The sequence below is a fragment of the Phragmites australis genome, chromosome 8 (genome assembly GCF_958298935.1).
Source record: "Phragmites australis chromosome 8, lpPhrAust1.1, whole genome shotgun sequence".
NCBI lineage: Eukaryota > Viridiplantae > Streptophyta > Magnoliopsida > Poales > Poaceae > Phragmites > Phragmites australis.
In genome coordinates, this window is record NC_084928.1 from 2,578,630 (window position 1) to 2,599,459 (window position 20,830).

At 45.7% G+C, this 20,830-nt stretch overlaps 3 protein-coding genes across 8 annotated transcripts; 1 reads left to right on the forward strand and 2 right to left on the reverse strand.

Annotated features, from left to right (window-relative positions):
* The first annotated feature begins 1,017 nt into the window (after positions 1–1,017).
* LOC133926249 (putrescine hydroxycinnamoyltransferase 1-like) lies at positions 1,018–2,890 on the forward strand. The gene has a single exon (XM_062372075.1). The coding sequence runs from the start codon at positions 1,119–1,121 to the stop codon at positions 2,505–2,507; it is 1,389 nt and encodes a 462-aa protein (XP_062228059.1). The 5' UTR covers positions 1,018–1,118; the 3' UTR covers positions 2,508–2,890.
* Positions 2,891–10,662: 7,772 nt separating this feature from the next.
* Positions 10,663–12,340, reverse strand: LOC133926248 (coniferyl alcohol acyltransferase-like). Its single transcript, XM_062372074.1, has one exon. It carries the CDS (start codon positions 12,263–12,265, stop codon positions 10,853–10,855), a length of 1,413 nt encoding a protein of 470 aa, XP_062228058.1. The 5' UTR covers positions 12,266–12,340; the 3' UTR covers positions 10,663–10,852.
* An 843-nt stretch (positions 12,341–13,183) lies between these two features.
* LOC133926250 (uncharacterized) lies at positions 13,184–20,330 on the reverse strand. 6 transcript variants are annotated; one of them, XR_009911071.1, is made up of 11 exons: positions 19,956–20,330; positions 19,650–19,712; positions 18,604–18,682; positions 18,345–18,476; positions 17,712–17,790; positions 17,509–17,554; positions 17,017–17,123; positions 16,864–16,933; positions 16,468–16,550; positions 15,874–15,966; positions 13,184–13,334 (listed from the first exon to the last, which is right to left on the reverse strand). XR_009911071.1 is itself a non-coding variant. In XM_062372076.1 (10 exons), the coding sequence occupies exons 1-10, from the start codon at positions 20,178–20,180 to the stop codon at positions 15,936–15,938; spliced, it is 915 nt and encodes a 304-aa protein (XP_062228060.1). In that variant the 5' UTR covers positions 20,181–20,330; the 3' UTR covers positions 15,608–15,935. The 6 variants fall into 6 exon arrangements, 1 of the variants encoding a protein (XP_062228060.1); XR_009911072.1 differs by having other exon boundaries at positions 13,193–13,339; XR_009911075.1 differs by lacking the exon at positions 13,184–13,334 and adding an exon at positions 14,957–15,499.
* Positions 20,331–20,830: the final 500 nt, after the last annotated feature.

A 20,830-nucleotide genomic window follows, 5' to 3' on the forward strand; every position in this document is an offset into this window, starting at 1 on the left:
TCTTCCTCATCATGGACTGGCTCAATCTCCAGATTGGATCAGTCAACCATAGCTTGTGGTGGGCAAACTTGAACTGCTATTGCATTACTAGCCGGCTGCACTGAATTGCTAGCAACCTCTGTCACACTAGATTGGCTAACACAAATGTCTACAATTTCAACAAAAAATATACCCATTTAACAGCCCAACGGTCCAGGAAACACTACACAAGATCAAAGCTGTGGTAAACCCTCTCTTGATCCTTAGTGTTCATGTCAGTACACCAAATATATGGTTGTTGCATACGACCCCAAACAATTCTCAACCTCAAGTCAGCAATAAACATGTCAAATGTGTACCTAGACAAGCCAACATCCCATTCCAGATTATGACAGCTACTTTGAAACCACGTTTAGGTTAGTTCCTACTCGACAAACAGAATGACCAAGAAGAAAAAAATTATTAGAGTTTAGGCACAATGTGTTTCTACGCAGGTTGTGCTCAAATGGAACTAGCAATTGCAAGTAATCGAAATTCTATACCCCTTGGGTACGTCGTCCATGGTTATAGCAACCGCAACCGAACTCTTCAACCGCTCCTCTCAACCATCCAAACTCTAGGGTTACACAAAACGAACTGACTTCTTAACAAAAATTGAGGAAATTAGAAGGCAAATACACTACAAGCTAGTATGAGTTCAATCCGTACCTCCGGTGAAAACAACTCGAAGGTCCAGGCTTGCTCGTCGCTCCCTTGCGCTTCCGTTCTCCCGTGAGCTTAACCTCGTTGGGGGCCAGTATGATCTCAGTCTCGATCTGGTCTAGGAGGCAGAGACACTCAAGTCTCGTGCTGATCTAGCCTTGGAGTGGAGAGAAATTAGATAAGGGAAACAATAATCATTTAACATAGCTAAATGGATAAATGAAAATCAAAACTAATTAATTTGGCTAAAATGGCAAAGAATCAATGAAGACATAATTTTTAATAACAATTTATCGAAACCAAAATTTTAAATGGTAAATAATAGAAACCCTGTATCACCCATTTTGCTTGTAGGCTTGTAGCCACCAGGTTAGCACCACTCACCACCCATCTCCGTCCAAGAGCCCCGACACCACACGCAGAACCTGCTCGGCGAAATGGCGATTACGCACTTCGACCTCGAGATCGCCTCCCGGATGCTGGTGGGGGCCTCGCGCCCGCCGCCATGCTTCCCCGCCGTCCTCGCCGTCTCCAACCTCGATCTCGTCCTCGGCCCCTTCCCCATCTTCCTCGTTTCCGTCTACTCTGCCCCCGCCGCCGGCCTCGATGCGGTCGTTTCCGCCGTGCGCGCCGCCTTGCCGTCCTACCTCTCCCTCTTCTTTCCCTTCGCCGGCCGCATCGTGCGCGATCCGGAGACCAAGATCCCCGAGGTCGCGTGCAATAACGCCGGCGCCGAGCTCGTGGTCGCCGACGCTGCCGTGCAACTCGCGGCCGTCGACTTCTCGGAGGTCGACCGGTCGCTGGGGCTGATCCAGATACCGTTCGACCCGAGCCTCGCCATGTCCGTGCAGGTGGTCCGGTTCGCGTGCGGCGGGTTCGCTCTGACGCTCGCCACGAGCCACCTCCTCGCCGACGGCCGGGCGTTCACCGTGTTGCTGAGCGCGTTCGCCGAAATGGTCCGCGAGGGCGGCCTCTCTGGCGAACCCCGGCTCGACCGGTCCCTGTTTCGGCCGCGGTCGCCGCCGCGGTACAGCGCGTCACTGGATGCCGAGTTCTCGCGGTTCACGCCGGAGAGCATGATCAACCCCCTCCTGGCCGCGGCCATCCGGCGTCGCCTGTACCGCATCGAGGCGGCCGACCTGGCGGCACTCCAGGCTGAGGCAGCGTCGGCCGGCGGCGGGCGCCGAGCGTCGCGCTTCGTGGCACTGTGCGCGCACGTCTGGAAGCTCCTCGCGCGCGCCGTTGGCGACTCCGACCCCAGCTGCCGGATGGCGTGGATCGTCGACGGCCGGAAGCTGGTCGAGCCGTCGGACGGCGCCCTGGACCGGTACATCGGGAATGTGATCACCTACACTTCCCGTGAGGCGAGCGTGGCGGAGCTGCTTCGCGCGCCGCTGCGCGACGTGGCGGCCATGGTGCGCGCGTCCATCGCGGCGGTGATGAACGAGGCGCGGTTCCAGGAGCTGGCGGACTGGATGGAGGAGCGGAAGGCGGCGTTCAGGGATGGCGGGAAGTGGACGGAGGCGGTGAATCTTGGGTTCGGGAGCCCCGCGCTGGTGATCTCCGGGCTGCTCCCGTTCCCCATCGACGGGGACCTCGGGTTCGGGAAGCCCAGGCTCGTCATGCCGTGGTTGCGGCACGGCCGGCTGGGCTCCGCGTCCGTGACGGTCGTGCCCAGCCCGAGCGGTGACGGGTCGTGGATCGTCGGCGCAACGAGGATGTGGCCGCGGCTCTTGGAGGTGGTGGAAGCAGACCCCGGGAGCTTGCTGAAGCCGGTGATGGCGGCGGACCTTGGACTGGCGACGCCGGCGGGATCCCGTCTGTGAGTTCGCATCGTTCTTTGCGAATGCACTTCAAATTGTGCCGTAAAAATCAAGTCTTTCTATTTGTTCTTGCAAACTCATTTGAAGCTTAAGCCCGGTTTGATAGGCTGCAGCTTGTGCAGAAGCAGCTGCTGGCTGCGTGGCTAAGGAAGCAGCTGTGCCTGCTAGGTTTTTAAGTTGAGAAGAAAATAGTTTGGATAGCTGACTTTTGGATGGGCTAGGTATCTGCTGTAGCTGTGGTCGAATGAGGAAATATTTGAAATACCTCTGGTTTAACTGATTTGTTGTAAATATATTGTTAAAGCGTAGTTGACCTATTTAAATCCTCATAAAGCTGTAACGACTTATGTACAAATAATGACATCAAACAACACATACATCCATCACATAGAATTTTTGATAAATTGTAGGTTAAGTGACGTTACAATACCAAAGTCTTATTCGCCAAATAGTAGTAGCAGCATGTAATGAAAAATATTCATAAATTCTACTGGCCATCAAAGAGGTAGCAATACTGTCACGAAATTGGTTCATGTCTTGCTCATCTTGTGCCATAGTGGTGTTGCCAACACCTCCCATTTGATGTGGTTGAGCACCTCCCGGAATGTAGTCCTCATCAGTGTCACATTTTTCAAACTTCTCGTCATGCAAGACACTGTCGCGTATGAAATTATGAAAGGCCATACATGCAAGAATTATTTGAGTTTACTTTACCATTGGGTACGCCGGTATGCCTAACAAGATCCTCCATTTCATCTTTAAAACACCGAATGGCCTCTCAACTACATTATGAAGACAAAAATGTGCATGATTAAACACTTCATAGTTCCCGCTTGGTTGTCGTCCTTGATTGAATTCTTGAAGGTAATACTTGTTTCCCTTATAAGGTACTTGTTTCCCTTATAAGATAGTACATACCTACATGCAAGGACACATGTCAGCCGTGAGTACATAAAAAGGTGAACATTATTGGATTAGGGAAAATTGTTACCTGCGGGTGGGTGAGAGAAACTTGCCACATATTTTCCTAATGAGTCATTGAATATACGAGTATCATGTGCCGACCCCGGCCATTCGGCCACCATAAAGGTAAATCTCATATCAAAGTCACAAACAGCCATCACATTTTGAGTTGGATAGCCATGTCTATCAGTGTGATTGACAATCTCATCGTAAGGTACAATGACACGTATATGTGTGCCATCTATAGCACTGATGCATCCATTAAAATGAGGGAAAAAGCTACCATCTTGTAGTCTAGAATGCATGATGGTAAAGTTTGGGTCTTTAGATCTAATATTTTGTGCAACTAAGGCATTGACAGAACGCAATACATGTAGAAATTTTCTATAAATTGTTTCATCAGACCTCTTAAACTTATTCTTTGTTTGACTAACTGGTTCTGCTGCTCCTACCATCCATAAGAATATAGCCAAACTCTCAATTGAGATACATAACCTATTTGATTTAAAGTTATAGTTTGCAACCAAAGTGTCATACAATGCATAGAATACTTTTGGAGCCATCCTGAACATTGAGTAACAATCTCTATCATCAGCTAGTTCTATTGTCCACTCATAACCAGTCTGTTGTGGTGTCCTACATGGTCCTTTGTTCTCATATGTTTCATAGTAAAAGTTACCTATAAAACCAACCGCTATAACATATGGAAGATACTACCTCGTTAGATCTGCAACCTCTTCATCATTCTCCTCTTCAACTTCAATTCCTCCCAAGATAAGTTGAACATAGTTTGAGAGTCATCCACGTGAACTTTAAATTTAGGCCATGAAGATCATGGGAATAATCTATCTACACATGACAACATTTTAATTCAGCATCCAATTGAACAACACATAAGATAACCATAAATTGAATAACATATAAGTTCAACACAACTCAATTATTACAACAAAGTCCAAGTGAAATAGCAATCAAGACTAGTTCGACACAAATAGTAATTGTTCAAATAGTGGTACAATAGATGGTACAAATTATCACTTCTTGCTCAACTCATTGTGCATCCTCTGAAGCTAGTCAAGTCTCCCTGAATCTGTCTTGAAAGAAGCAAACAACCCTCTATAGTCTAGCTTCATAAGAATTTTTGTAGCTGTGAAATGTAGATCATCCCTTCATTCGCACCACATCTAACAATCAACCTCAAATAATCTTTGATGGTGGGAATAGCTGCTGCTGGTGAGGTGTTGGTCAATCTATCAGATGTTACACTACTCAACATGGTGACCATCTTCGCAAATTTCCTGACCATAGGACTCTTGTTCTTGTGCTTCTTCACTTTAGTAGGACCACTAGAGGATGCATGTATCTTCCCTTTCTTTGGGCTCTTCACCACATCTTTATCTGTGGAAGACTTCTCGTCACCAACTGCATCAATCCCATGCTCCTGTACATGCTGCCCAGGTATGACAGAGGATACACCTGTGACATAGACCTTATTGAACATGATGCCCATGCCCTCTAGATGGGCAGCAGGACCATACCTAAACTTTTTTGCTTCTGGATGGGCCTATAATGGAAACAAGATTGTGTAAGCATCATATAATAGTACTGCAATATTGTAAGAAGACAATATCATCCATACAGAAACATTTACCTATATGTACAGAGTCCATCATTCATCGTCAACTATGATCGTTCCCTTGTTTTCATCCCACCCAAGACCAGTAGTTGCGTGCTTAGCGCCAGCCAACACCCATACTCTTTTTTCAAGGAGTCCCACTTATTCTTGAATTGCTTCTGTGTATAATGCCAGCCTGTTTTGATGAAGAACTTCTGCCTCAAGTTTGCATATTCATGCTTGCTTAGTGCTCCCAATGGTCTATTTCCAGCTAGCACCTCAAACTTGCACTCCTCACAGAATACTCAGGTTGCAAGTGCGTCCTAAGCTGCCTTTCCTGAACCTTTTTCCATCTAATGAACTCAACATGGCATAACAATAACAATTCATTGATCAGTGCATACATCTCTGATCCATCCATACCCTAATACTCTTGTACATTACTACTAGTTAACAAATGAAAAAATATATGACAAAAATAACAGCACTAGTGATATCCAAACGGGTCTATGGCAAGCAAAACTGGAGTAACAGAGAAATCTCACTTGACTATATTAAAACAAATACTCTTTACTAATGTTCACTTGACAAAGATCTCTCTCACATAGTCACATGACTGTACACAACAACAAATGCCCTTTGATCTGTCAGCCATGTAAACCCAAACACGATGTTGGTGAACAATGCATAAGCAACCAAATCACATATGTCCTCATGTATATGTATGTACAATATTGTGTATCTGCAAAGCGACTCAAGGGTAATTCAATGGTTTCATGCCTATGAATTGATACTAGTCTGAGAAAGCAGGAGCTTACATGATTCTAGAAAAATTAGTTAAGGCAACTATACCGAGCAAAGAATCAGTTTTATATTTTGTACAGACTAGGTTAGTTCAAGCAACTATACACAAAGCATGCTAAGAAATATACTCTGATTCGCAACAATCCCATACATGAGAAGGACCAAATCAAGAACTACAGTTAACGGGGAAGGTAAATGAGGGGATCAACGAACTGCAAATCTAGCAGCTCCATCGCTCCATACAAGCACAGTGCACTGAACTCCAACCTCCATTTCCTTTGGTCATAAAGTCTAGCTCATAAGGGGGATCATAAAGTCTAGCTCATAAGGGGGAAAGGGGATGGAGGCTCACATGTGCTTCTCGGTGTCAAACACGTCGTGCGATCGAGGAGGCATCGAATCGACATCTGGGCGGTCAAGGGGGCGTGGAGGAGGCGTTTGGGCGATCAAGGGGCATCGAGGCGAGCTGAGTGCCGAGGAAGGAGGGGCCCGAGCAGTGATGAAGAAGGGGGCCGAGTTGACGGGGAGGCCAACCGGTAGTGCGGTACTATGATGGGCGCCAATCGTGCTACCAGATCTCGCCGAGGAGGGGCAATGGGCCCGCCCAAGCGGTGCGCCGGCCGAGCAGGGGCGACGAGGGGCGAGGGAGGCCGGGTTGCTGCGATGGGGTCAAGTGGGGAAGGCTAAGGCGAGGGTGGACAGGCGAGCGGTGGTGCTGCAGGCGAGCTGGGTGAGCGAGAGCACTCGGGCGAGTGGGGGAGAAATGAGGACGGAACTGAATGGGAGGTAGGTTGGAACCGAATTTATATGATGGCAAAGTTGGGTAAATACCATGCATCTTTGAGAGCAATTTAGTAAACGCACTCAGGCATAAGCTTGGGAAGCGGTTTCACCCGGCTTCTGCGTTACGTGCAAAAAAGCGGGCCATATTTGAAGAAGCCCGTCTGAGTTTCAAACGTTTGGATAGGCTTCCGACTTTTTTGAGGGAAAAACCCAAAAAAAAACTATCCAAACAGGCACTAAAGTTACCATGAAAATCAATGTGGGTTGTGCGGCTGGTGTTCAAGAATAGCATTCTTTTGAGTAACATTTTTACAACATAATGTAGCTATAACTCTATTACTGGTTTAAGAAAATAAAAAATTCATGTGGTTAAACATTCCCCGAGGAATTCATAGAAAAATTGACAACAGATTTACTATTCTTCAATCGCTTGATAAAAAAATATGCAATAAATCCCTACCGTGATTCGGTTGATATTCGAGAATGATGGTCTTGCCCTTAAGGGTCTTGACAAAAATCTGCATCTGTGAAATGAGAGCACCAAATATCAACTTAGAGCATAACCCTAGTTAGATCGGTCATCCTATAAAAAGAAAAACTTAAAATCTTAAAAGCTATGCTTAAAAAACCTCTCTCCTTAGAAGACTCCTGACCCCTTCCCATGCTACAGTAAAGAGCAGGCAAAAAGGCATTTTCTTGGTGACTCCGTCCCCAGCACAGATTTTGTTGCTCCCCCTCCTCTCCGGCGGCCTTGCTGGCGATAGAGAGGGAGGGGAAGCAGGTTCCGCTGGTGGATCTGTATATTTAGACTTAGACTTTGTTTGTTTCAGCTTAAGATTATAATAAACTAGCTTATTTATTCTGAGCTGAAACAAACAACTAGTTTATTTGTCCATATTATTATAAGCTGAAGCTCATATTATAATAATCCTATAAGCTGTGAAAAGGAGCTTATTTCAGCTTATTTTGATCTTCTACTGTACTACCCATCAAATTTAAGGGAAATTACCCGTCAATGCCACTCCTCCCACCATATACCCGAATCTCCTACCCCCTATTGAGGGCATGGTAGACTTTTGCCAATAATCCAGACTCCAATAATCTAGATTGCCAAACAGCTCTCAGCTTATTTCTCTCCAGCTTATCATAATTCAACTTATTATAATCCACTATTTATAAGCCGCTTATTATAATCCTAAAATAAAATAAACAGGGCCTTAGTTTATTAGATCTATGTAGTCTTAGGTTCATCCATGGCAACATGTTTGCTGTGGATCTTTTTTTCCCTTTGCCTCTTCTCCGTTGAGGGATCTTTTGGCGGCGGTCTCCATGTCGATGATGCTTCAAAGAAGATTCTAAGCGAAGGAGAGCCAAGGAAGGTTTTGTCTACGCCGGTCTTCGTCGACCTTGGTCTCGGTGTCAAGATCGTGCAGGTCTTCTCCTTTCCTGTTATCTCCGGCGTCGACGGTGGTTTCGACATCTTCTACGACAAGACAAAGGAAAGGTTTGTATCTCTAGTCCTCTATGCGGAAGGATTGGAGGTCTTTGTCGTTCCCTTGTGCGGCTTTGTTTTTCGGGCCGTCGTTGTGTATGCGAGCGGCAGCGAATCTCGCTTTTGGGCTAGTTTCTCCGGTGAATCTGTGAGATCTAGCGCTGGTCTACTTGCCCAACCTCGCTTAGAGTGGAGCTGGCCGATACTCTTCCGGTGTCCTTTGCGCGTATAGGAGCATGGCGGAGGCAGGGCCTCCGAGCTCGTCTGTGTGCATCTTCTGCAGTTTCTACATGTGTGGGCTCTGCTATTGGTGTGGTTTGTGGCCTCCAATTCGGCTATGTTTGCTTCTTCTTGGCCGTCGGCGTGGGGAGCAGGTCTTTTTTCTCAAGGGCCTCTTCACAAGAAGGGATGTAATTTGATGGTTTAATCTAATTCAATCCCTTCCAAAAAAAAAACTCTCTCCTTTACATTTTCTCTCTAACTCGTCTCTATCTTTAACTTATAGATGGACAGTAGCGAAGTACACCCCTCATCTGGCTTGTAAGCCGAGACCCTACCACTACTACTATGGGACGTGCTGAAGTCAATGGGCATAACAAGAAGCCAATGTACCAAGGTTTCAAGACCAATTTACTGGATCATCAGAAATGGTGTGTCTCCGTATATATCTACGTCGTACATGCCAGGAATGGAGAGTTCAAGGTTGCCCGCATCTACAACGCTGACGGGATGAGGTCCCGCTTTGAGTCCGGGATTCAGGGCTCTGTATGCCAAGCCCTTTATAAGGTTGTCAAAAAGTTCGAGACTTACGAACTACTCGAACTCGGCTTGTTAAAAGTTTGATTTGAGATTGACTCGTCTGAAATTCGAACTGAGCTCGAGCCTGACTCAAAACTCGTAAGCCTAAACGAGCCGAACTCAAGCTTGGCTCGAAGCCCGTGAGCCTCTTATCCTATTTAATAATTTAACAATTTATACATTTCATTAGAAATAGAGAAGGGAAATTATTAACAATTTATAGGTTTGATTAGAAATAGAGAAAAATATTATAAATTTTATCTATTAACGAGTCTACTCGAGCCTATTCAAACCGAGCTCGAGCTCGAGCTTATTTCTATGCTTGGTCGGCAACTCAGACTCGCTCGAGCTCGGCTCACATTTCTGTCGAGTTCGAACTTGCCATGCCAGGTTCGCTCGAGTTTGGCTCGTTAACAGCCCTAGCCCTTTACCGGATGTGTGACTCCTACTACATGTAACTACGAGACGCGTGCTACCGCTACATCCCCTCTTGACGGACCTGTCGGCTCAGGGAAGGAAGGGGACGGACCGTCTGCTCGGAGAAGGAAAATTTCCAAAGGGCATATGTCGCCGATGTAATGCTTATTAGAATTGTGTATTTATATTAAGATTTATGTAAGAAGAATATGTGAAAAATTAATAAATGAATAAATATTAAATGAGACAAATGGATAACTGAGATAATCCGTACGTGTGCAACCGAGTTGCGTTAGGTCAGCTGATGTGGACACGAGCAGGATCACAGGCTTCGACATTGAATCCGCCTCACCCTAGCCTTGGACAGCACTCTGGACAGAGCCGGGGTCGTGCTGGGTCGGTTTTACCCGAGCTGGAATTATTCGTGCCGTGCGGGAAGGGCGCTGTGTCGTTGGGCCCGTCCTGGGCGCGAGGCCTGGTCGGGAACCTCGAGGCTTGTAGTGCTATCGTGGTCCGTGGACGAACTCGACGAGCTTTGCGTAAGCACCTGCGTCACTTCACCTTCCGTCTGCGTCTATGCATGGTTTGCAGAATCTCGTTGATCTTATGAGGCTCCAGCAGTGAGCTGTGAGCATCGTGCTGATTGGCGAGCAGGAGGATTTTGTGCTCTTCGATGTTCGATGAACCAACCCAGGGCGGCTGCAGGAATTGTTCCAAATGAACGATCCAATATCCAACGATGGATTTCACTGCGTGTACTACTACAAAATGAAGAGAAAAAAAGCATCTACAGGAGGGACGGGAACGTGATGCCCACCTTTTGGCTTACATGGATTCTGGGATTGAAGTGACTGGGGATAGACCGACAGCCAGATTAAAATTTCACCAAAATTTGCGAATTCACCAATTTCAAAAGGTACGAAATATCTAAAATCAGAATTTTATTTTACTAACATGCATGATTCACATAGCAGAGGACAAAAACTGACTAAAATCTCGATGAATTTTCATGAATTTCAATCTTTTCACCGGTGAATGAAAAAAAAATGTAAAACAGAATTAAAATCCCTGTCGACAGCTACTTGTTTGGTAGCGAGCAAAACTTGTTAACACGACAATGACCAGTGGCTGCGTTCAACATGGTAGAGATTTCGATTTTTTTCTTCTTCGGTTTTGGATCAGCATATGTCAATCGTACATATAACATGTTTTCCTGGAATAAAAAAAATAGATTGCTGTACTAAACTGAGCCGAATCTAAGAAAGAACCAATAGAAAATCCACCACTAAAAAAATATAAATCCATAACATATCATTAAATCACTGTCTAATCTCTAATATATCATATATGGTGAGGATGATATATAGAAATTAGGGGGTGGGGAACCCTGTTCTCTGGATACTCCGCTAGCAGACACCGACAACGGCAGCACCACGCCCGCGGAGCCCGCAGCACCACGTCTCGGTTCTCACCATCTCACATGTGGCTCGCGTGACGCACCACATCAGCCGGCTCGCGCGCGCCGAACCCGAGCCGCGCGGCTGTGGCCGGCTTGAGCACGGCCTCCGGGTCCAGCTCCACGGCATCGGCCAGCCGCGGCCACAGCCTGGCGGTGATCACCCACGACCCGTCCTCGCCCGGGCTCCGCGCCACGGTCATGGCCGCGGACCCCAGCCGCCCCGGCCGCACCCACGGCATCACCAGCCGCGGCCGTCCGAACCCGAAGTCCCCCTCCACCCGGAACGGCAGGAACGCCGACACCACCAGCGCCGGGCTCCCCGTGCCCACGCCCACCACCTCCGTCCACTTGCCGCCCTCCCGGAACACCCCCTTGCGCGTCTCCATCCAGTCCACCAGCTCCTCGTACCGCTCCGACCGGAACACCTCCGCGATGGCCGCGCCCGCCATCGCCGCCACGTCGGCCAGCGGGGACGACGAGACGGCCTCCACAGTTGCCTCCCGCGACGCGTACGTCACAACGTTACCGATGTAGCGTCTCACGGTGTCCTTGTCGTACTTGGCCGGGTCGAGGCGCGGCCGGCCGTCGACGAGCCACGCGAGCCGGCAGTGCGCGTCGGACCCGCCGACGGCAGCGGCGAGCAGCTTCCACACATGCGCGGACAGGGCCTCGAGCCGCGTGGCGCGGCGGGCGGGGGTGCTGGCAGCGGCGCGGAGGCGGTCGACGTCCGCGGCCGAGACCACATAGTTGCGGCGTGCGAAGGTGGCCACCAGGAGGGAGTTGGGGAGACCGCCCGGCGCGTACCGCGTGAACTCGGCGTCCAGCGACGGGCTGAACCGCGGCGGTGAGCGCGCCCGGAAGAGCGACCTCCGGTCGTGGTGGGGCTCCCACGAGACGCCTCCGGTGCGGAGCAGCTCCGCCCACGCGTTGGCCAGCGCCGTCAGTCCATGGCCGTCCACCAACAGATGGTTGGTCCCCCACGACAGCGAGAACCCGCCGCACGCGAACCGCACGAGCTGCAGCGACAGCGCGAGGCCCTGCTGGAACGGTACCTGGATGCGCACGAGCGAGCGGTCGGCGTCAGCGAAGTCGACATCCGCAAGCATCACCCCAGCATCCGCCACAACGAGCTCGGCGCCGGCGTTGTTGCAGGCGATCTCGGGCACGCCGGTGGAGGCGTTGGTGACGACGCGACCGGCGAAGGGGAAGAACCGGGAGAGGAACACGGGCAAGGCGGCGCGCACGGCCGCGGCCACGGCGGGGAAGCCCGCGGCCGGGACGGGGTACACGGCGATGAGGTAGGTGTGGAAGGAGCCGAGGATGAGGTCGAGGTTGGAGGCCGGGAGCACCGCGGGGAAGCCCGGCGGCGGGTCGGACGCCCGCACCAGCGTCCGCGAGGAGATCGCAACGTCGAAGCGCTCGACCGGCATTCCGTCGGGCACGAACGTGGATTGGGATCGAGCTGGGACGGAGGTGAAAGGGGGGGGGGGGGGGAGTCTTGGTAGATAGGGATTTCAATTTGTTTTTTATTTTTTCGTTCACCGACAAAAATATGGAAATTCATGAAATTTTATTGAAATCTCCTTCTTGTTTACCCCTATTTATGTAGGTCTTACATGCTAATAAAATAAAATTCTAAAATTAGATATTTTTTCCCTTTAAAATTCTAAAAATTCACAGAATTTCGATGAAATTTTATTCACCGGTGTAGACAACGTAATGCTACTGATTTATACAAGTGCTGCAGCCGTTTTATTCCCTGCTTGCTATACTTTCTAAAATTATTAGCTTATTTTGTGCATTTTATTATAGATCAAACTGAACGGGCCAACAGGTCGGTGAACCAACCCAATGGCATCCGGCGGCAGGAGACCTGGCGAAGGAAGAGTTGGGCACTTGAATTGGACACTTCGGCGACGACTTTTCAGACTGCCGACCTGTTAAGGCCGGAAAAGGAGCCTCGTAATGAGTCAGTACTCACGTGTACGGGTGTGACTGTACACCATTCAACGTTCTGTTCCCTTCCTGTCTCCATCTCGACCACGATGTGTTGTTCCTTTTCTGTCTCCATCTCGATTCTCGACCACGCCAGAGAATCTGATCCCACGCCAGAATCATGTGAGAATCGTTTTTGTGCAGTACAGATCCTGTCTGATAATTGTTGTCAATTATATATCTTGGTTCGATTTCTACTCGTATTAGATTTGGGTTAGTTCAATTTATTTATTTATTTTATTTTTAGAAGGGGTGACTTTATTAGATCCAGCGAAGCATAAACATTACCAACACGAATATAGGACGAAAGAAAGTTCAATTTATTTATTTATTTTATTTTTAGAAGGGATGACTTTATTAGATCCAGTGAAACATAAATATTACCAACACGAATATAGGACAAAAGAAAATATAAAGAAATAACACAACCCCTATTGCCAACATCCTGAGCTTCATCTCCGATCCACCGTCATCGAACATGATCGAAGAAAGCGGAGCCAAACTCTGCACTGACGAAGCAAGGCCATTAGATTTTTCGCAACTGTGAGAAACGGTGACGTACTAAGACGGGAGTGAATTAGGATACTTAGAAATCTAAAACAAATCTGTTCCAAAAAATTCACAAGATAAATCAATATTAATTTCTATTTAAATGTGTTCTAGATTTATCTAGTATGTCTACTCTACCGCTCTAGAGCATTGCAACATACTCTAGCAAGGTATATTGTAAGTATGTCAATGCGAAAACGTAAATAAGGTAGAGAAAAAACTCGGTACGAAGGATTTTTATCCCATGATATCAATGATATGAATGTCACCCCTAATTCACGTTGGAGCTCCACAAAGGATATGCTCTTTGTCGTTAAGTCTCTTCTGGTCACGGCTCTCAAGCAAAATGAGCCACCAAACCAAGGTCTCACCACTAGCCTCTCTTCTGGTCACTTGCTGTCATGATCACTTTGGAGCTTAAGCCAACAAGTCAAGGGTCTCTAAGACCCAAGATGTACACGTGTCTTGCCGCCGCTCCACACCAAGTTAGAGGGTCAACAAGCTTGAGCCACTAAGACCCAAGATGCCGGCGAGTCACCAAGACCGTAAGGCACCAACGTATCACTCGGTACAAGCTAGTATCACTTTTTAATCCCTTCTTCAAACTGCAGCACTTAGCTACAACTCACTCTAGGCCTATAAGTACTAAACATTCTCTAATCTTATGCTTAATCGTCTTGGATGATCACTTTAAGTATTTTGGTGGCTTGAATATCTTCTCAAGTGTATATGAGCTTCCTCTAGACTCCAGCAGCATGCCACACCTTCAAATGACTGAGTGGAGGGATATTTATATCATCAAATGTGCCAATTAGCCGTTTTCCTAACGGCTCAGAAAAGCTGTTGATACCGGATGATCCGATGAGAACAATAGTACTAACATCGGATCATCCGGTGAGAACAAACTCAGAAACTAACCATTGTAACTCCACTCACAGCCTTTGTGAACACCAAATACTCTGATGCGCCTTCAAATCCATCACCGGACCTTTCGATGAGTTATCTTGAGTAAATACTCCAGCGCATCCATCTGGTGCTCATTCCATTCACACTGGACCACCCGGTGAGTTAAAACTTCTCTTCTTTTCCCTATAAATGCTCCGATGCAACTATCTCTGTGATCACTGAACTATCTGGTGAGTTAATCTTCATTCTTCAGTACTTGTAGTCATCTCTGTAAGAAATGCTCCGGTGCTATACTCTGGTGTGCACAAACCAAGCATCAGACCTTTCGGTGGGTTGATCTTCAATCTTTTGCACTTATATTCTTTTCTGCAAGAAATGCTCTAGTGTTACCCTGTGCGGATCACCAGAGTATCCGATGAGATCATCAACCTTCTAACCCTTTATCAGAAATACTCCGGTAAGTTCAACACACAGAACATCGGACTATCCGGTGAGATTATCAACATATGTGCATAATGCTTCAATGAGTGCAAACTCCTCTACACCGGATCTTTCGGTGAGGTTAATTCTCCTGAGACTTTTCAAATTCAATCAAACTTTATCCAGACTGCAGTGACTTCTTCATGTATTGCATCCATGAGATTTACTAATATATATTCTTGACAAATATATTAGTCTTGTGAATATATTGTCATTAATCACTAAAATCACAATCATGACTTAATACAGCCATTATCACTACAGCAACCACCAAGAGTAACATCCTGCTACCAGAATGCATTGAGAGCGATGAACGCATCGGGCAAGCTCGCCAGCTAGAAAGGAACCCAACACCGTGAAACACGTCGATGACTCGAAAGGAAGAACCGACGCCTCCGATGAGCATGTGGTCGACCCAAACTTAAAGCTCGCACTCCTTCACAAAGACAGTACAACAAACGCACATACATAAACACATACGCATACACATACCTATCACCAAACATCTTCCAAAACACAACAAACAAACACAAACACTTAAACTACTAACCTAACTACCAAGCTACGTAATAGATAAACTAACCCAACCGTCAGGGCCAGGCTACCCTCCAGCTCCAACGTCGGGAGGCCATCAGAGGTGAGGGTGCCGGCCAAGTCACCGAATCGCCTATGAGTCGCTCCTAGAAGTCTCTCGAGAGCTCACGTGTCTTAGATCGATTTCAATGGGATTCTTCCTGTATTTTGCCTTTTTATTATGGATTAGATGAAGAGGACAAAAATAGGAACTCAAGATATCGAAGAGCAAGCAAGACAAAAAGAAAAAAAAAGAGAGAGAGAGAGGATGGAATAGAGGAGTGGTTGGTTGGAAAGACAGAGAAATAGAATGTATGAGGACCTTATGGATTTATAGCAGTTTTCCAGACAGGGAGGTTTCTACAGTAAAAAAAAAAAAAAAAAGACAGGGAGGTTTCTTAAACGATACATGCAAAATAATCCAACTAGCTACTCTGGCTCAGGACATTAGCACCGTTCTCGATTCTCAATATTTGATAAAGAAAGCAAATTACAAATTCTACAGGCAAACATGTGCAGGGATGCCCACTAATACCTTCAGGATGACCGGACCGGAAATCACATGCCAATCCTGGCAGTCCAACAACTGCTATCTAGCTAGCTTTTCCTCATCTTTGACCTTGCGTACCTGTAACTAGAGTTAAAGAAAACAATGGCATATAGCGATGCCTGATTTCCAATCGATAAAATAAATTGTACATGATGATAAGCAAGAAATATTTTCACTGGGAACACATCGATGGTAATGGCAATTCTAACCTCATCAACAGCTTAGCATACCCCAAAATCATGTCTCGAGGCTAAAATACCCAAATCAAACAATTGTGTTTCACTTTGAAGTGAGGATCAAACAATTGGTTACTATTTCACAGAAAATGCAAAATGAGCAAGCCACCATGACGAAGATGAACACGACGAAGATGCAAGCCACCACAATTGGTTACCCTACAAGGTCTTCAAAACTTGAACATGACGAAGATGCAAGCCATGTCAAACCAACCAAACTCCAAAACCAAAAGGAGAGAAATAATCTTGTACTGTGGGATGTGTTACGGATATTCGCACAAAAACAGGTAACGAACAGAAATATTGCAATAAAAGCAAGCATTGTGTTGAATAATAAGGATACTCAATGTGCAATCCGTCATTATCAGAAGAAGACAGCGTAGTGCCTTTGAGGTTATTCATAGCAGCTGTAGATGATTCAGTATCCTGCATATTGCAAGTTGCAGTCTCAGGCTCTCAGCACAAATAGCTATGGAGAAATAGTGAGGTGTTCCTTTAACAACAAAAGTATGTTCCTTATAGTCCTAAAAAAAACTGTATGCTCCTTATTTATTTATGCTAACAGAAACAGTATTCTGCATTGGCCATACTAACTTACAGAGTGATCTTCAGAAACTTCATTAACTGAGATTAACATGCAACGAAGATATGTGGATATAACCTTCATTTTTTTTATTTCTTAGACCAGAAAAACAGCAGTAGCTCAAGTTACTAGCTAACACAATAAATGTAGGTATACCATAAAATCGGCAAAAGCTACAGGCATTCCACCACGGCGGCGCATTTTAAGCACATGAAATCCAGGTTGCCTGGCAATAAAAAATAATGATAGTCAATCTCTTTACTATGGTTCCACTTCATCAAGCATATTAGTAGAATTAACGCAACATACTTGGATAAAACTTCCGTTAGCTCTTTCTCTGTGCATGCATGTCCCAAATTCGCAATAAATAGAGTAGAACAAGGTGGAATATCACCTGAAGTTTTGTCTGGTTCATCCTGCACCAACCATGCCATATCATATTAAGCTTTAAACATGTCAAGCAATGCTTGCATTTATGATATAGATCTTTAAATAAGAAAGAATAGTTCAAAATAAGTTGCACAGATCCACCCACTTGTCAGGTTGGTGGATAAGTCAAGCTACAAGATGATTCTTCAAAACAAGACATGCATATATCCACATTTCAAGAATAGTTTGGCAGACCTTCTCTAGCTGTTATTAAAGATGGTAATCCCTACGGTCACAATTAACATGCCGTTTAAGCTACAATCTCATGACAACTACTTAAAATGTTTCACAGACTTTCATCAGTGTACGTTGGTATTACAACAATGATGGTAGGCGCAAGCATATAAAGTGAAACCATGACAGTAAACTCACATTTGATGGAGATTGCCCTTTCCGCTGCTTGTGCTCTGGTCGACCACTGCCCATCAAAGGAAACATCAGCCATAAATCACTTTAAGGACCCATGACAAAATTGATAACATAAAAGAAGCTGCTCTGCTATTTTATTAAGGTGAAATACTATATTAAGAATGGACATCATCTCCAACTATGTGTAATGTGAAGTGCACGCCGACCTCTGATCCGCAGGTAATTCATTCTTAACGCTGGAATTTTCATTTTCGGTGCCCGATGGCTCATCAGATCCTTCATCACCTAAATGTTTGGTGACATGAAAAATGTGCAGGTGAGATTTATGCTATGTTGTAGTGTGCCTTGAGAAATCCTAGACTACATTATTTTATTAAATGAGCATGAGAAAGTTGCCACCCCCCTACTTCAGTGCTAATTCAGTGCTTTTAGTTACGACATGCGAATATGCGATCAACATGAAAAATTACAAAAAAAAAAAAATAATAATTGAAGAGGTTTCCGACAAAGTTATCAACCTGAAATTATGATATGAGAAATAAAATTACCAATATATAGGAACCATAGATGAAAGGAAAAGGAAGAAGGCAAATTTCACGCTCCGCAACACATTTGTTTCTCATGGCACAAATTGAGTTTGAATATTAAATTTTAGATAGTTGCAGTCTGGTTGATAAATCCATAGACTAGCTCTATAAATATTCATAAATTTGTTTGTGCCCCATTAACAAGATTAGAATGTTAGAACTGAATTAATGGTTAACACCACATATGTACCCTTTCATGTAAGCCCATTTAACAAAAAAAAAACAAAGTGATTTTTCAAGTATAAGACTGACCGTTATCATCATTATCACCATCCTCTTCCTCCCGCCATGCTTCATCATCACCTTCATCACCAATTGTCTCATGGTCAGCGTTACCTTCTGTTATGTTAACTCGTTTGTCGATAACTCGGTATACATCACCGCCTACAATGAAATTGACATGTATTGATTAGAATTGAAGTTTTCAGTGGCATATTAACACCAATTAACGATTAAGGCAGACAGGGAACTTTAATAATATTATGAAAATTTGTAATGGCATATAAGACACCTCCACGAGGTCTGCGTGAAGTAGATTTAGCTAGCTCAATGTGCAAACGGTCACCAGTCTCCGGATCAAAAACTGTTCCCTGAAATGGACCACAATCTTAGATCAGTGACAATGACGCCCAACGACCAACCCTGAATAAATACAGCCACAATTCTACAAAGTAAGACTTATGAGTCAGGATGTGTAGGGTGATCTCTTGCTACTACTTCATAAACTAAACTCGTACAAGAGCAAAAGTTTACCTGTTAGTTCACATGATCAAGGTTTAACAAGTAAAAGCATGTATATTCATTTAGTTAGATGCTCTGAACTCCAAGTTTGAGCTTTTAGTTCCATGTAACCAGAGCAAGACTAATTCACTTAGAATTTGCATTGACTCACTATATTACTGGTAAGTGGCCAAGAAATATCTGGGTACAGTTTTGGACATATTTCAGTATTCCATTTCATCCTATGGACGTAAGTCAAGCACATTTTACAAGCTGACTGACAACAGACATCGCTACAAAATATCTGGATTAACATAGTTAATGACACTATCTTAGAGTTGATTGAATTAGAACAACAACAACAACAACAAAAACAAAAACATCTTTTGTCCCAAGCAAGTTAGGGTAGGCTCATTTTAGGCTAATCAGGTAGCTAATTTTAGAACATGACAGATTGAATTGAAGATGCTAGCAACCACGCAATATTAAGTAGACCTAATTCATTAGTAAGCTTAAGTGGTGAATATGCAAAAATAACAGTAGCTTCCAAGTTCCTGTGACTAGTGTAACTGTAATGCTTCGTGATTTCCATAATGGCAGGATCCAGTGAGGCAGTGACATGAGCTAGAGTCCAGACTCCAGAACTGTCCAAGAAAACCTCACCTGTACGGTTTATAGAATGTGAAATAATGAACGCAGAACTAGAAATGCAGAAGGAACTAGATATTTCCCCCTCTTATCCTTAAAGTACAAGTAACAAGGTTGAAGACAGCCAGCTTCACGGTTGGTAATTATGGATCAGATACAGCATTAGCTGAGCTCGAAAGTTTAGCTCACATTTAAAACTGTCATTGCCGACAGGGCCGCCTGATGAGTGAAGAAGGACACAAATGCAACCGCCTGCAGTATTAGAATCGCAAATTCAGAAACAACAACTGGGAAACAGCGATTACATCGATGCACACATCCATCCAGAGGAAGTATCACTGCAGTGATCTATCTTCTCCTCGCTTTATCAGAAATCGCTCTACACGACAGCTCAGTCGCAGCGGAGACACCCGGACGGAGGAGGGTGTTCTCGTCTACCTCGCGGAAGGAGCACGGGACAGGAGCTGAGACTGGGGCAAGAGGGAGGGAACGGACCTGGTTGCCGCGGCCGGTGTACTCGAGGAGGCAGTGGTCGAAGCCGGGGCGGTGGGAAAAAAGGTTGTGGATCTCGCGGGGCTTCACGTCGTCGGGGAGGCCGGCGACGAAGAGCGTGAGGACGCCCTGCCGCTGCGGGTCCGGGTGCGGCGGCGGCGGCGGCGCGTACAAGTAGTAGGGATCCCCCGCCGCCGCGGCGGGGGGCAGGCGGTGGGAGAGGCTCATCGCGGCGCGCCGCGGCGGAGGAGGTCGGCTCGGCACGGGCGTCTAGCACAGGGCCGGTGCGCGTGTCGATTTTTGGCACCCCGGGCACCGGGTGGGTTTTGGGAGGCGAATCCGAAAATCAGATGCAGCTGCGGCTCTAGATTAGCAGGCTCGTTTCAGTTTAACTACGATAGACGAGTTTCAGTGCTACAATGGTCCGGTTCGGCAGCACTCTCTAACTCCTAAGACTATGCTAAAGGGATCCTTGTTACGGATGAAATTTCTATCGTAAAGAGATTTTTAAAAAAAATATTTTAACGGTTTTCTTTTACGATTCTCGTAACGAAAAGATTTTCAAGTCATTTATCTCAAGACAGGATTTTCTCATGTTTTCCTTCGCGATTTCCCTCGAAGAAAAACTATTGGAGATGAGAGAAAATAAAGAGAATAAGAATAGAAAAGGGAATAAAATAAAAGAAATATAGTTGGAAATGGTATAACTCCGAGTTAGATCTTAAATTTATAAGTTAAATAAAATGATTTAAATCTTTATTTCTAAACTAAAATAAAAAACAAAATATCTCATCTAAACACTCTTTAGGTACTCGTAGCTCCGGCTCTACCAAACAGACCCAATATCACACACAAGTAATTGCATTCAACAGCATCGA